The sequence below is a fragment of the Ustilago hordei genome (genome assembly GCF_900519145.1).
Source record: "Ustilago hordei strain Uho2 genome assembly, contig: UHO2_contig_10, whole genome shotgun sequence".
NCBI lineage: Eukaryota > Fungi > Basidiomycota > Ustilaginomycetes > Ustilaginales > Ustilaginaceae > Ustilago > Ustilago hordei.
The window spans coordinates 129814-144884 of NW_024545254.1; the positions used below are offsets into that span (position 1 = coordinate 129814).

A 15071-nucleotide genomic window follows, 5' to 3' on the forward strand; every position below is an offset into this window, starting at 1 on the left:
TATCCAACACTTGTTTCGATCATCCTTTCTAGTCACTACGCATCATAAACTTTGGCGCCTTGGCCACACATTTGTATTCTAGACTTTCTCATATGCAAAACCTGTATTTGCTTACTTTCGTCATGCTCCAGCTCTTCCTGAGGACCAGATTCTGATGTGTAATTGAAATTGCCTCTATGGAGATGATGCTATTGACGATGACAGTACATGGAAAACGAGCAATGCTAAGAACAGAAAGGTCCCGAAGTCTATCCTTTCTCCTTTCCCACACCTTCCGCCAACAGGCCAATCAGGTGGCCGACTTTTTCGCTGGTGGCTCTTCCTCTTCCTCCTCGACCTCATCGATCCCAGATTTGCGCTTCTTCGTTCCACCAGGCAACGAAGGCGTCGCAGTCCTACTCGCACTTCTCCTCTTCACACCCACACTTGCGGTCCTTCTCTCACCTCCTGCAACACTATCCGTCAGACTCTTTGCCGAATAGTGACAACTCGCGTGATAGTACACTACACCGCCAACCGCACCTTCAGCCTGTGTGTTCTCAACCTTGATTGCATTCAACCAGATCCATTCCTCTTCATCTTCACTCCATTGTGATTTGAATGCTTCTTTGCAGATCGGACAGGGTTTGCTTGCCAGATCCGGATCTGTGGGAGCTACTACGAATGATCTGGAAAACTTTTCTTTCAATGCTTTTTCTTGAGCTGCTGTCATGCCTGATTTGCTCTCGCCTTCGCCTGATGCCCCTCCAGCGCCTGGACCTTTGGATGCTGGAACAGAGTCGTCGAATCCACCACGAATGAAGCTTTCTAGACGGTCAAACCATGAACGTGACTGACCACGTGCTGCGGAGTCTTTCGCACGTCGGTTTTGAGTAAAGTGCCAATCAAGGTGATCGTCCATACGACCTTGACCCTTGTTGCCGGTCGGGTAGCGGTTAGCACACTGGCGACATTGCAGCGGAAGATGCTTGTGAAGAATGAGCTCATATGAGGAGGCGGGTTCGCGGTTGAACTCTGGACCTGAAGTCTTGATGTCGAGAGCAAGGATGGCGTTGATGTAGTCTTCGTCTTGATCTCGCTCAACGGCGGCCGGCGGTGGAGTCGCAGCGGCCAAGTTCGAGTTCGAGCCAGAAAGCAAGCCCGCTTGCATCAGAGATGCAAATAGCGCAGAAGCAGCGTTGTTGACAGGCGGTGCTTGCCCAGCCGACGCGGCCGCTGTGGCAGGTTGAGCGGCCAACGCCGAAAGATTGGCCAATGCTCCCGACCAACCTTGCGGGAGTGCGGCAGGTACTTGATGTGCGGGAGTTGGGGAGCTGACCGATATCGGAGCAGCTGCAGTCGGCGGAAGTGGCTGGCCGTGCATAGCAGCAGCATGGCCGGTGGGATTGGCTCTTTGCGCCGCAGCTGAAAGACTATCGAGCTGAGCATGAATCTGGGCCATTTCTTCATTCGACAGGTCAGCAGTGAGGATGACTTGTTTGAGCTGCGCAAGGGAGTCAACTCGCTCGTGCAAAGCCTGATCTGAAGGGTTCGCAGCCAGAGACTGACCATCTACAGCCAACAGCTTGTCGATGTTCTCAATCGCCTTGGCCTTAGATTGCGAAGCATTGGAACGCGGGTCCGCGACAGGAGCTGGTGATGCATTCGGTTGAGGCATGCCTGAACTGCCAAACAGAGCGCGTTCGATGCTCCACTGAGCGTTGTCGCCAAAGAGAGGACGGGCACCTGGGCCAGCAGTCTTCCATGTCGCCAGGAGCTCCTCCATACGCATCTTGGTGGGCTGGTCGACCAAACGATATGTCTCGAGGAAGATGGGAACGATGCGAGCAGACCAGAGCTGTATGTAAGGATGACCGATGTTCTTCGAGATTGAGTCGAGCGTGTAGAGAGCGGCAAGACGGATCGAGGGGTGGGATTGCATGATGTGGTCGTCGAGACACTTGGCAACGACGGCCGACATGCGAGCAGAATGATCGTGAGCAATAACGGTGAGGTTCGTGATGATAGGTTTTGAGTTGAAAGTCAAGGACTTGAGGTGGGAGTGGTACATCTTGGCAAAAGCGTGTGGATCCGTTCCAATGGCCATGTTGGGGTCGACAGCTATGTGAGGTGGGGCATGTTGATGCGGTTGCGGGGGCATGGGAGCACCAATGTAACCAGACGGATGTCCACCATATTGAGGCAGTTGTGCGGCGTGAGGAGGAGCGCCGTACATGGCGAGAACGTTTGGAAACGAGCAGACTTTGGTCTTGTGCAAGCTACCTCCAGAGATCGATGAAACACTATTTTCACCTTTGCGACAAGAGAAGCAAAGTCTGACGCAACGCTGAACAGAAAACAACCGACAGAGGCTCTATGGTACTTGCCAACAAGAAACGCAGTAAACAGCGACCAGACAACGACGACTAGAACAGGGAGAAGGGAAGTCAGCGGGTGGGAGCAGCGGACAAGAAGTAAGGAGCAAGTAGGGCACGACTGTGTGCGCACAAGAGTCGACTTGCTGTCTAGACAACGGTAAACGATGCGCAACAAATCTGTTCTGTGTACGGATCTGGGTTGGAGCGACTACAGCAGCAGATCCGAGCCTTGCTTCCTACCTAGTATAGCAAGTTGGGGAGCAGAGACAATCAAGTGACACAGAAGAGATCACAAGAAAGCAATATAGGACTTGTGTTACGAGACTCTCAAACACTGCAACAAAAGGTCAGCGATGACAATTGTCGTTTTGCACTGATGTGAAAGTTGCGATGCGCAACAAAAGAGGTGAGGAGATACGCTCAAGCTGACTGAAAGCCAATGGAGAGCACGGTGCTAGAGGCCAAGGCGTAGTCAACGCCAGATGTCGTGTCGTGGGTGGATGTAGTTGAAAGGAAAGAGGGAGATGCGACGAGCGAGCGAATTTGTCCTCTCTTTAAGCTCAGCACAGCTTTGGCCGTCTTAACACTGAAGAAAAATTGGGCTCAATCGTACGATAAGAAGATATGCCTCTGGTGAGTCACTGTGACTGCTGAAAGGCTTGCTTCTTGTGTCACTCTGTTGGGCGTTGTTGCGATGCTTTTTGCGGAGAGAGCCAATCCAAGGACACTTGCTTGCCACTTACTTACTTGCCACTCCTACTCACACCACATCGACTCTTACCGCGCTCTTCACAATGCAGGTACCTCCGCCGTCCAACGGCGCTGTACCCTGCAAAAAGGATTATGCTGTCGGTACCTCGATCCCTGCGAACATGGTCCATGCCGTCTCGGTCTCTCTTCCCCTCTGGAGCGACAACATCGACTACGAGGAAGGACGACTCTCCAACTTGATGGAGACTGGATACCCTCGCTTCTTCATTCACCGCTCCATTCAGCGTCTTGCAAGCTTGTTGTGCAAGAAGTTTGCCAAGCCTCAAGAGTCTTGCATCCTCTTCCCTTCTGCTAGAATTGCTGAACGATGCCGCAATTTCATGCGAACTCAGTCCGACTCCTCCTCGCCTCTGCCTATCCGCATCGTTCGCTTCTCCATGCTAGAGCATACCGCCCTCAATGGATCGGGTGCTAGCTCCAGTACCGCAGAGCATGTCTTGGATCAACAACTTGAAGCGACACACTACCAAGCTTCCAGCACCACCGCCCACTACATCTTTATCGTTTTCTTCCCCGAGAACCTCTTCCCGCTCGCCAAGAGCTTCTGGCAGCACACTGGTGACGGCATCTCCAGTCGACAGGCCGACCGATGCTTATCGCTTCTCGAGCAGTCCAAGAGTGCTGAGCAGGACGCTGCTGCATCTTCCGCCCTTGACGGTAACACGCCTGCCAAAATCAATGGCAATGATGCTGCTTCAAGCGGAGCCAGCACGGACGACATTTACAAGAAGCCAACCTCCGCTTCTGCCGGCAAGCGCTTCTACAACCGCTACACACGCACCAACAGCGCGGCTTCTGGCCTGAACGCCACCAACGCTACCCCTTCGCCTACCGCCACTGCTCCTCAGACTCCTTCCAGCAGCGGCATCATTCTTCAGCGTCCCTCGTCCTCAGACGATGATGCTGCCGCCGCCGCCATGTCTGCCAGCGTCTCCAGCCTTTCTGGCGTGACGCCCGCTACCATCCGCTCCTCCACCTCGGTCGAGCAGGGAAACATTACTGAACCTGCTTCATCCGACCTTGTCACCTATGTCGAGGAGCGATACGGTCGCAACCTGCCTCTCACTTCGGCACCTTCCGCCAAACTTGCCCTCCGACGTCGCATTGCTGGTACGCTTCTCTCTGACCGATCCGAGATGTCAGCCACCAAAACCCCCAGCGATCAAGTTGGCGAGACTGGCCGTACTGGCACAGGTGTCACCGAAGACGACGTCTACCTCTTCCCGTCAGGCATGAGCGCCATTTTCCACGCCCACCAGCTCGCCATGCGTGCAGCACCCAGACTCATCCGTGCAGACACCTCTGGCAACGGTAAGCAGCGTGAGGTCGGCAAGAGTGTCTGCTTCGGCTTCCCTTACACCGACACCCTCAAGATCCTCCAGAAGTTTGGCCCCGGTTGCCACTTTTACGGCCTTGGCGTCGATCAAGATCTTGACTTGCTTGAAGAGCTGCTACGTACCCAACAGAATGCCGATATAGACGCTTCCCGGGAAAACTCACACGCACCCATCTTAGCTCTTTTCTGCGAATTCCCCTCTAACCCACTGCTACGCTCTCCCAACCTTCCTCGGATCCGCCAACTTGCCGATCGCTACAACTTCCTCGTCTGCGTTGACGAAACCATCGGCAACTTTGTCAACGTCGAAGTTCTCCCCTATGCTGATGTTCTCGTCAGTTCTCTCACCAAGGTCTTTTCCGGCGACGCAAACGTTATGGGCGGAAGCATGGTTCTCAACCCCAAAGGTTCTCACTATTACACCCTTCGCAGTGCACTCCAGCAACACTACGAAGATACGTACTTTGACGAAGATGCCGTCTTCATGGAGCGCAACTCTAGAGACTTCATCCGTCGCATTGTCAAAATCGATAGCAATACGCGCGCCGTCACTAGCATGCTCTGGCAAGAAAAGCTCGGTCGGGGACGATACCCAGGTGTCATCAAGAATTTGTTCTACCCGCGCTATCAGACGCCAGAGAACTACGACGTTTGCAGACGAAAGAAAGCTTTCACCTTGCTCGGACAGATGGGTGATGCGGACAAAGAAGAGGGAGGTGGTTACGGCGGTCTTTTCTCAGTGACGTTTTATAGCGAAGCCGCCAGTCAGGCTTTCTATGATAATCTGCAGTGTGCTAAAGGTCCAAGTCTCGGAACCAACCTGACGCTCGCCAGTCCATACACTATCCTGGCGCACTACGGAGAGCTGGACTGGGCTGCACAGTTCGGTGTAGAGCGCGGGTTGGTGAGAGTTTCGGTGGGGCTGGAAGATGAACAATTCTTAGTGAACATGTTCAAGGGTAGTTTGGAGGCTGCGGCTCGTGCTCATGCTGCCGCCACTACTTCGCAATAAGCAATCGCTTCATCACTCACAATGTACTGCTGTGGATCTTTGCAATAGATAATACAATTGCAGCAGATGGTTCTACTTTTTCGCTTTCGATGATGAGCTGGACGAAGACTTGATCTTAGGCTTGCACTCCTCCCAAACATTACGTTTGAGCACCAGCGATACGCTGTCATCTCCCTCCTTCGCATCGATCAAATCACTCCCGGTCGCAACAAGCAGCATTGTTCCTGAAGGATCAAATGTCCCGGCTGTGATGGGAGAGGTGAGCTTAGGATACTGTCGAATGCGTTTCTTTGCAGCTGCATCCCAAACGCTTATCACTGCGTCGCCACCCAGACTTGCGAATGTTCCGTGTCTGTATCGCATGCCACAATGCAAAAATGAACGATCAGCGTTTTACTCGAAACTAGAGGATAAAGATGAGAAGGAAAGTGACTTACTTGGGGTGAAAAGCAATCCCATGAACCGGATAAACAACGTCATAAGGCGTTTCCATTTCTTCCTCTTCTTCCACCACTCCCACTACCGGCGGATCCGCACCTTCACTCACCGTCTCACGATGACATTTAAACGCATACTTCATCGCCTGAACTTTTGGATTCGGATCGAAAAACTCCACGGCTATCCTCCCCTCTATACTCGATGTAGCATATCCGTCGCCTGAAGGCACACATCTGAGGTCGCGAGCCATGAATTTAAGCGAAGATTCTCGTTTTTGATCTGGTTGCCAATCTCGTTCTGCTACTCGTTCGCCTGCTTGTTCACGATCGATGGCTAAATGGAGTGGGAGTAGGTCGTATACAAAGACATGTCGACCGGTCATTCCGACTACGAGGCGTGGAGTGGGATCGCGGGGATGTGGCTTGCCGGGAGCGGAGGCGGAGTAGATTGGTGTTGAGCCGCCGTTGGCGAGCGGGAATGGAGGGGAGATGTCTAGTGCGATGACTTTGTCTGGCATGTCTAAGGTCTTCAAAAGGCCGGCTTTGGTGGGGTCTTCGAGACTGACGTTCCAAAAGCTCAACTTTCGATCCGCTGAGCCAGAAACAAGCAGTTGAGTTTGGGGACACCATCGCAGCTTCAGTAGCGAATCTTGGTGCTTGCCCAGGATCAGCGTCTTTCCAGTCTGCAGATCGAGAAGTCTGACACGTCGATCGACACTAGCGGAAGCAGCAAGTGTGTCTGTGATGAAGCAAACATCTAGGACTGGTGCTTGGTGTGCAAACGTCTGGACTTTGGTGACGAGGCCCTGGTCAGAGGCAGAAGTCGAGGCCGAGTCGGAAACGGATGAGTTGAAACAATAGTGATGCACACAATGATCCCAGCTGGAGGCAAGGACGTTGATGTGAGGTGCAGCAGGCGTTGGAGAGAAGACGACCGCTGAAACCGTGCCTCGAGGTGGGTCTGGCAGGAGAAGGTCAACCGCAGTCTCTGCTGGTGAGGAGCGTGATGATGTTGGTCTTGACATTGTCGCTTTTATGATTTTGGTTGGTGTCAGCAGCAGGAAGACAGTCTCGTTGCTGTCGTGGTCGTCGTTCGGCAAGAAGCTGCGATGTTGCTCAGAGCGGAAACACAAAGTTGTGCGGGTGTTGGTCTTTTTATTTATTTAATTTTGTCCGACACGCGAAAGTGTTGCTCAGACGCGTAAAGCATTTTCCAGTCCTGTTACATCGCAGCATCCCACATCAAGAAATCTGAGCGACTTGCGCTCATTCGGCATTCGGTCTGACGACTTTTGGAGATCTTCTTCTTCACCTTGACACTTGCCGTCACCACAACCATCAAACACATCATATCACACTATGCGGACGCAGGCAACAGGCACCCTCAGAGCCGTCGCACGGGGCGTCGAATTTCTGAAGCCTGCCTTTAACCTTATCCGATCAACCGCAACTTCCAGTCGCTCGTTGCCGACTTCTACTCTCCCGCTAGTAAGCGGCCGCGCCTTTTCATCTTCAGCTTCGATCTTTGCAGCCGCATCTTCCTCGAGTGCTCCTTCCAAAGTCATCCCTGTCAAAAGTCCAATCCGAGATGAAGCGATCCTCGAAAACTCGGAGTATGTCCGCCTAGTAGACCCCAAATCAGGCGCTCTCGCTGGACCTTTCAACACCAAGCAGATCCTTTCCAAACTCGATCGATCCAAGTTCTGGATACAACAAGTCGCTCCACCTCAGCCTGGCCGTGCTACTGTCGAATACGATCCCTCTGCACCACCGTCTTCTATCGACGTCTCTGCGCTGGTGCAGTTCCCAATCTGCAAACTGATCGACAAGAAGGAAGAATTTGACAAACAGCGTGCTCTCAAGCGCAAATCCTCCCCCTCCTCCTCATCATCAGCCTCAACCTCCTCGGCAGGAACAAGCAGTGGAAGCACAAGCAAAGAAGTCCAATTTACCTGGTCAGTCAGCTCCAACGATCTCACTCACAAACTCAGCAAGGCCAAAAAGGAAATGATCAAAGGTGCACGCATCAACCTCGTCGTCACCACAAAATCTGGCGGAAGGAAATATATCAAGGGATTGAACCCAAAGGAAGATCAGAAGCGGCAAGAGCTGTTGCAGCAGATCGAGACTTTCTTGTGTAGTCCAGAGGAGAGTGGAGAGGACGGGGAAGAGAAGCAACAACCAATAGCAAGGAGGTTGCAGGATGTGGATTGGCAGAGAGGTGGATCTGCTGCTGTCATGTCTTTCGAGTGTTTTAAAAAGTAGCTCACACTGCAATCTCAAAGTACAGAATGAAACTGACATACAGTCACTTGATCACAAGACAAAAACATGCACTGAAGAAAGCAAGATTGAGATTCTCACCAACCGAACAGAATGCCTATGTACACGTGACCAACGAAGAAGCGAACGCGGCTGTCACCAGCTGCAGTGGTGTCTGAGCTCTACAACCACTCGATCGTCGCAGGAGGCTTGCTCGAAATGTCAAGCACAACACGGTTAACACCAGCGACCTCATTAGTGATCCTGTTCGAGACCTTTGACAAGAACTCGGCGGGGAAGGGGTACCATGTAGCAGTCATGAAATCCGTTGTCGCCGCTGCTCTCAGTGCGATAACCTGGTCGTATGTCCTCTTGTCACCCTGTACACCGACTGCACGCACCGGCAACAAAACAGCGAAAGCCTGTGAGATCTTATCGTACAATCCAGCAGCCCTAATCTCCTCGATGTAGATGCTATCGGCCTGCTGCAAGATCTTAACCTGTTCCCTGGTAACCGGGCCCAAAATGCGAATAGCGAGACCAGGACCAGGGAAAGGGTGTCGACCGACAAGGTGAGCTGGAATGCCGAGCAGACGACCCAATGCACGAACCTCGTCCTTGAACAGCTCGCGCAAAGGCTCGATGAGCTTCAACTTCATATCCTCCAACAAACCACCGACGTTGTGGTGGGTCTTGATGGTAGCGGAGGGCCCTTTGAACGAGATACTCTCGATAACGTCGGGGTAAAGAGTTCCTTGAAGGAGGTACTCGAACTTGCCCTTGGCTTCCTGGGGCTTACCAGCAGCGAGAGCGGCAGCTTCCTCGTCCTCCGCCTGCTTTTCGAGCTTGGCAACTTCAGCCTCAAAAACGTGAATGAAAGTGTTGCCAATAATCTTGCGCTTCTGCTCGGGGTCTTGAACATCTTTAAGCTTGCTGAGGAACTGTTCGGAAGCATCAACAACGGTGAGGTTGACACCGAGATCCTTGCTCAACATCTCGTACACCTGAGCAGCTTCGTTGGTACGCAGAACACCGTTGTCGACCATCACAGCGTGGAATCGATCACCAATAGCCTCGTGCATCAGCTTGGCAGCAACGGAAGAGTCGACACCACCAGAGATAGCACCGAGAACCCGACCCTTAGGACCCACGATCTCGCGAATGCGCTTGATTTCCTTATCGATGAACGTCTCCATAGTCCAGTTTCGACGGCAGCCGCAAATGTCGACAAAGTTGTCAAACACCTCTACACCACGAACGGAGTGGGTGACCTCGGGGTGGAACTGAACACCGTAGATGGGTTTGGTCTTGTGAGCGATAGCTGCAAACGGAGCGGAAGGGGTCTTGCCAATGACAACGAAATCTTCGGGCGCCTTGCAAAGCTGGTCACCGTGCGACATCCAGACAGTGATGCCGCCTTGCCAGTTGCTGAACAACGCGTCAATGCGGGTGTTGCCAGTCTTGACGATCTCGACCTCGGCATGACCGTACTCGCGTTTGTCATGAGGGTCGACTTTGCCTCCGTGGTTCCACGCGATCTCTTGCAGACCATAACAGATACCAAGAATGGGAACACCGGCAGTGAAAACATCGGGGTCCACACGAGGAGCAACCTCGTCGTAAACTGAGTAAGGGGAACCGGAAAGAATGATACCCTTGGGCTTCCAGTCGAGATCCTTGACCTTTTGAGTGCAGGGAAGCATCTCGCAGTAGACGTTGAGTTCACGGCATCGTCGAGTGATGAGATGGGAGTATTGCGAACCGAAGTCGAGGATGAGGATCGAGTCGTACTGCGAGTGGATAGCTTCGGACATGGTGGATAGCGAGCTCTAGCCTTCTAGCCAGGAATGGAAAGATTTGTTGTAGGTTGGCTATAGAAGTGAACAGCGGCAAGATGCGATCCACTCTGTGTGTGGAGGGTCGGGTTGATCTATGCAGACGAAGGTTGAGGAGGGTGTTGGGTTGGACGATGTCCAAGACGAGAATAAGAATGCCTGATACGAATGCCTGCGCTCTATTGACGGCCGTGCGGAAGGGTCCTTGTGTTCTTCGTATCCGAAGCCTTTGAATTTTTTTTCTTCTTGCGCCCATGCAGGCGAGAAGATTGAAAATTTTAGGCTCTCTCTTTCCGCTTCGGCTCGGCTCAATTGTCATATTTCATTTCTCGGTGGCCTCTGTCTCTTGAGCGTGTCGCGTGACAACTTGGATTTGTTAGATCGCAACTTTGTTTCGGCAATCCTGTTTTTATCGGCATCTTGTTCGGCTCAGCAGCAGTGCATAGGCAGAGACAAAAAAGAAGAGAGAATCGTCTTGCCGCCACCGTGCTTCTCACCACCGACCTCAACATAGACGGGCATGCAGCATGCTATACTAACGCTTATACGGCATGCAGAAACCACAGGCAACCTCAATCGACTCTTGCAAGGCGTAACAGACTCGCCTGTCACTGTATTTGGTCAAGCACAGATCGATGCTTTAGCTCGGACGTGGGCTACCACTTGCCGTGGAAATGTAGAGGACAGGGCATCGAAGGAGTCAACATCGATCTTGGACCTGCCACCGCCGACACTGATCGTATGCAGTCCAATCGGAAGGGCTCGTAAGACAGCTGAAGCTATCCATCTTGCGTGCACCAGTGCCGGGAGCGGAATCGCGGGTCGCATTGTTGATGCATTCGAACATCCGGAATGCAAAAGGAACAGCATTGCGAAGGAGCATCATGCTCAGCCAGGCTTAGCTCTCGTCCTAGACCCAGGCTTGAAGGAGAAGGACTTCGGTTGGAAAGAATCTACGCGAGGTGGAGTGCACATTGCTGGCTACCCTAAAGGTACTGCAAGTGGCGAATCTCGTTCTGATTTTTTGCAACGTGTACATCGTGTGGGTGCAGAGTGGCTCGATGCTACTTCATCCCTCGCCTCGTCCTCTCCTACTACCAAAGAAAAAGAGGGAGCAGCGATACCGCACATCGTTATCGTATCGCATGGAATGTGGATCTCAACTTTCCTTTCCGTCCATCCTCCGACTACCATCACCCAGGTTTCAGGTCAGCCGGGTTTCCTGCCGTTCGCAGCGAATACTGGCATGTTCAGTATCAAGGTGCAAGCTCGTCGCTCTGCAGCACTCGAGTCAATGTTGTTGACTAGTCCAATCACTGAGCTATTTAGATCCAACGACATTCGTCATCTAGCCAACCTCAAGCGACAGAAAGGTGGTATCGGGAGAGGCGCCTTCGACAGCAAACAAACCAAGCTTAGCTCTTTCTTCAGTCAGCCCGGCAACACAAAAGAAGGCAACGCTAATGGGTCAATAGAGGGATCTCCGACGAGGAAGCGCAAGAGATAGCTTCCATTATACCCTTATACACTCCTTTGCGAACAATGTAATGCGCATATATCGCAACAGTTGGAGTGTTGTAGAGATGTCATGTCATATCACCGATTTTGAACTGAAATGGTCAGCCCGATTTTTTGAGATCAGACCTCCACTTTTTGCTTCGGCCTACTTGCGCCTGTGACACGACAGCGCAGAAAAGGCTTCCTTCGGTTGACAAACAGGCTGTGAATTGCGGATTGAGAGGCCCAAGCTTCGATCCGCTCGGCCATCTTTCACTTTGCCATCTACATCATCATCCATCATCTCGCTCACAACCATCAACCCACATACCCACCGTGCAGGCTTAGGCTCAACCACCATCCTAGCCCACCATGAACCCGCCATCATCCGGCGGCGGAGATGGCTCCGGCCAAGGCAATCGGTCCAACTCCATCAACTCCATGGCCTTCTGTCATGAATGCGGCATCGAGATCCGCCCACTCATGACTCCCGACCCAACATGTCCACGCTGCAACGGTCAATTCGTCGAGATCATCGACGAGAACTCTGCACAAGACTTTGAAGAGGAAGCAAATCATCCCTTTGCAGCTCTTGGCGGCGGTCCCTTCCCCGGCTTTTCATTCCACACAGCGCCGCTACCTGGGGTGAGAGGCGGGACTGCATCACTACCGTTGTCCTCCGTTCAAGGTGGAGGATCGCCGCTTGCAGGAGGACTGGGTGAATTGTTGATAGCTATGGCTTCAGGTGCTGGTCGAGGTGCAGATCAGAATACGCATACATCTACTTCTCCCAACTCAGATTCAAACCGCAATGCACCAAATAATGGCGGAAATGAACGCAGAAGCAGCGAAAGCCAATCTAACACAACTCGCTCAGGATCAACTTCGTTTGGTCCCTTCGGTCTGCAGTGGAACGTACAATACGACTCTGGTGGAGGAGATCCATACCAACGAGCAGCACAGCACCAAGCAGAACAGAATCAACGGTATCAACAACCTCCCACACTCTCCAACTTCCTTCGTTTCGCCTTTGGATCTGGAACCACCGATGACGAGCAACCTTCCCGCAATAGGCAGCGTCATGACGACGAGTACTTCCACGACGATGGCATGGGTGGTGCAGGCGGCGTTGCTGACGGTCGACACTTTAACCACGATAACAGGGGAAGGTATCATCAACCACAACAATCTCCCGAGAACGAAAGCAATCATCGATCCGGCACTGGTGGGGGTAATTCTGATCTCCCTCCCGAGCTCTCTGCCTTGCGCAACCTATTCACCGGCCTATTCGGCGATCCAGGTGCCCAAGGTACGGGTGGCGGTGGGTCGTTGCTTGACTTCCTCGCTGCTGGTGCACAGGTAGGTGGGGGTGGAGGTGGACCAAGAGGGCAGTGGGGAGACTATGTGTTGGGTCAACAAGGGTTGGATGATATCATTAGTCAATTGATGGAGCAGGCGCAGGGATCCAATGCTCCACCGCCTGCAACTGAGGATGTGATTGAGAGGTTGGAAAGGTTTACGAACAAGGATAAGGAGAGGATCGAAAAGGCTAAGAATCAAGATTGTCCTACGTGTAAGGATGATTTTCTGCCCACGTCGGCCGATGAGCAGCAGGAGGAGAGCAAGGATGGGAAGGAGAAGGAAGCCGAGGCAGGGAAGGAAGAACAACAAGAGGATCTGATCTCGATGCCATGCGGACACATTTTCCATGTGGATTGCTTGGTTCCTTGGTTGAGGCTGCATGGCACGTGTCCTGTTTGTCGTGTTAGTATTGCTAAACCTCAAGAGAAGCAAACCGCCGGCACAACTAACAACAGTGGTACTGCGAATACAAACACATCAGGTTCCCCAGCACAAACCTCTAACACGCCTAGCAACCCAACCGCAGACCCAGCAGACTCAGTACCCGGCAGTTGGCCCGGTCCACCAAACCCTTTCACCTCGTTCTTCAATCAACTTTCAGGTCAAAACACTCCTCGACCTGAAGAAACCATCCGGGTTACCCACGAGCCTCCCAATACCACTACGACGACGTACCACCCGCAACCACCGGCAAGTACAACCATCACTTCCACGTCTTACTCCACTCCGGCTCCGGCTCCGGCTCCCAGCGCAGGAGGGAGGAGTGGGACGGGTCTAGTAGATGTGGAGGTGGTGAATAGCATCGTTAGCTCTCCGCCGATTGTTTCGGATCGGGAAGAGTTTTTTGGTTCTCCAAGGGGAGAGGAGGGGCCAGAACATTCGAGAGGAAGAGATGAGGAAGGGAGGGAGAATATGAGGGAGATGCTGAGAAGGGCGGCTGAGGCCAGGATACAGAGTGGTGGTGGGAGTGGGCATGGGGAGGAAGGAACGAGATCTGGTCAAGGACCGAGTTTGGAGCCGGACGAACTTGACTAGCTCGCATTCACAAAGTCGCGATGTAGCATTGTACCAGCAACTCTTATCGTTTCCACAAAGCCTGCAATTCAAGCTCTTCGCATCGCGTTCAACGCAATCTTGCAAACTTTGTTTGGCCTGAATCCGTTTGCTCTGTGATCACAACATATACGGCACATACCGCCACTTGAGCTCTGTAGATCAGCATACTATTATACATTACAGTACAACCACCTCCAGTGCGCGCTACTCATCATCTTCCTCCCGTCTATAAGCGACCATAGCATCCACCCTGTGCACGTGTGTACTAAAACTCCTTAATCTAACCTGTTCTGCTTGTCCCTCCGCAATCAATCGTGCGTCGCTATCGATCCATTCCGCTGGAGCTTCAGCATCTTTATTTGTATACGCCAAGATCTGGAAAGCGCAGGGTTCGTCGAGAACGGGAAGAAAAGTGCATGAGGCTGTGATTTGTTTTATGATTGCTGCTATTTCTGCTCTTACTTGCGCATCCGTCTTTTTGACTGCCTTGCCGCTGTCTTTTTCTGCGGAGGGAGGTGCTTCGGTGTTGACAGAGGTTTCTGATAGAGGTGTATTAATGACCTCTACGTCGAACTGCCACCTCTCTCTAGTCTCGCCAGTGTCTTTTTCAACAATAACAACGACTAAGCGGGTAACGTCGCCTCGTTCGAGCCATACTTTGAGCTGAGACATGGCAGCTTCGAGGTATTCGGTGAGTCCATCGTCTGTGGTTACTAGCATTTGGAGACCGTACTTTTTGACCGTTTTAAAGTCATCTGATGGATATATGTTGCGTTGATAGAGGATCGATTGGACAGAGTAGTTGAAGAATTCATGGACTAGGGCAGTGGACCCTTTGAGGGTGAGGTGGGTTTTCGTTGCGGCTGCTGCTTGGGCTGTGGCCATTGTGAAATCTGAAGAGCGTGCCGGCTCTGGATCCGAAGGGAGAAAGGACGGGCAGGTGTTTTGGGTGAAAGAGTTGTGAGCTGTGAATGCGGTTGCGCCGGCGGGAAGGTCAGGGATTACACTTGAGGTGAGGGAGAAGCGTACGAAGAGCAGAAGGATGATGGAAGTCAAGAATCTAGCAAATGATGATGGAACCTCTTCCAAAGTCAAGATCAACACTCTGCGCAGGAAGTCAAGTCGCGCATTTCATACCGAAAAGTA

General features: G+C 52.4%; 8 protein-coding genes across 8 annotated transcripts; 4 read left to right on the plus strand and 4 right to left on the minus strand.

Annotated features, from left to right (window-relative positions):
- Positions 1 to 289: 289 nt before the first annotated feature.
- UHO2_04638 (related to PCF11 component of pre-mRNA 3`-end processing factor CF I) lies at positions 290 to 2050 on the minus strand (the record flags this gene model as incomplete). Its single annotated transcript, XM_041554454.1, has 1 exon — positions 290 to 2050. One exon carries the CDS (start codon positions 2048 to 2050, stop codon positions 290 to 292), a length of 1761 nt encoding a protein of 586 aa, XP_041410388.1.
- A 1101-nt stretch (positions 2051 to 3151) lies between these two features.
- On the plus strand, positions 3152 to 5476 carry UHO2_04639 (putative STR2 - Cystathionine gamma-synthase; the record flags this gene model as incomplete). Its single annotated transcript, XM_041554455.1, has 1 exon — positions 3152 to 5476. The coding sequence occupies one exon, from the start codon at positions 3152 to 3154 to the stop codon at positions 5474 to 5476; it is 2325 nt and encodes a 774-aa protein (XP_041410389.1).
- A 72-nt stretch (positions 5477 to 5548) lies between these two features.
- On the minus strand, positions 5549 to 6938 carry UHO2_04640 (uncharacterized protein; the record flags this gene model as incomplete). Its single annotated transcript, XM_041554456.1, has 2 exons — positions 5549 to 5828; positions 5914 to 6938. The coding sequence occupies 2 exons, from the start codon at positions 6936 to 6938 to the stop codon at positions 5549 to 5551; spliced, it is 1305 nt and encodes a 434-aa protein (XP_041410390.1).
- A 334-nt stretch (positions 6939 to 7272) lies between these two features.
- UHO2_04641 (uncharacterized protein) lies at positions 7273 to 8178 on the plus strand (the record flags this gene model as incomplete). Its single annotated transcript, XM_041554457.1, has 1 exon — positions 7273 to 8178. The coding sequence occupies one exon, from the start codon at positions 7273 to 7275 to the stop codon at positions 8176 to 8178; it is 906 nt and encodes a 301-aa protein (XP_041410391.1).
- A 179-nt stretch (positions 8179 to 8357) lies between these two features.
- UHO2_04642 (putative GUA1 - GMP synthase (glutamine-hydrolyzing)) lies at positions 8358 to 9989 on the minus strand (the record flags this gene model as incomplete). Its single annotated transcript, XM_041554458.1, has 1 exon — positions 8358 to 9989. The coding sequence occupies one exon, from the start codon at positions 9987 to 9989 to the stop codon at positions 8358 to 8360; it is 1632 nt and encodes a 543-aa protein (XP_041410392.1).
- A 541-nt stretch (positions 9990 to 10530) lies between these two features.
- On the plus strand, positions 10531 to 11517 carry UHO2_04643 (uncharacterized protein; the record flags this gene model as incomplete). The annotated part of the gene is made up of 1 exon (XM_041554459.1): positions 10531 to 11517. One exon carries the CDS (start codon positions 10531 to 10533, stop codon positions 11515 to 11517), a length of 987 nt encoding a protein of 328 aa, XP_041410393.1.
- Positions 11518 to 11879: 362 nt separating this feature from the next.
- On the plus strand, positions 11880 to 13904 carry UHO2_04644 (uncharacterized protein; the record flags this gene model as incomplete). The annotated part of the gene is made up of 1 exon (XM_041554460.1): positions 11880 to 13904. The coding sequence occupies one exon, from the start codon at positions 11880 to 11882 to the stop codon at positions 13902 to 13904; it is 2025 nt and encodes a 674-aa protein (XP_041410394.1).
- Positions 13905 to 14129: 225 nt separating this feature from the next.
- On the minus strand, positions 14130 to 14810 carry UHO2_04645 (putative MAD2 - spindle-assembly checkpoint protein; the record flags this gene model as incomplete). Its single annotated transcript, XM_041554461.1, has 1 exon — positions 14130 to 14810. The coding sequence occupies one exon, from the start codon at positions 14808 to 14810 to the stop codon at positions 14130 to 14132; it is 681 nt and encodes a 226-aa protein (XP_041410395.1).
- Positions 14811 to 15071: the final 261 nt, after the last annotated feature.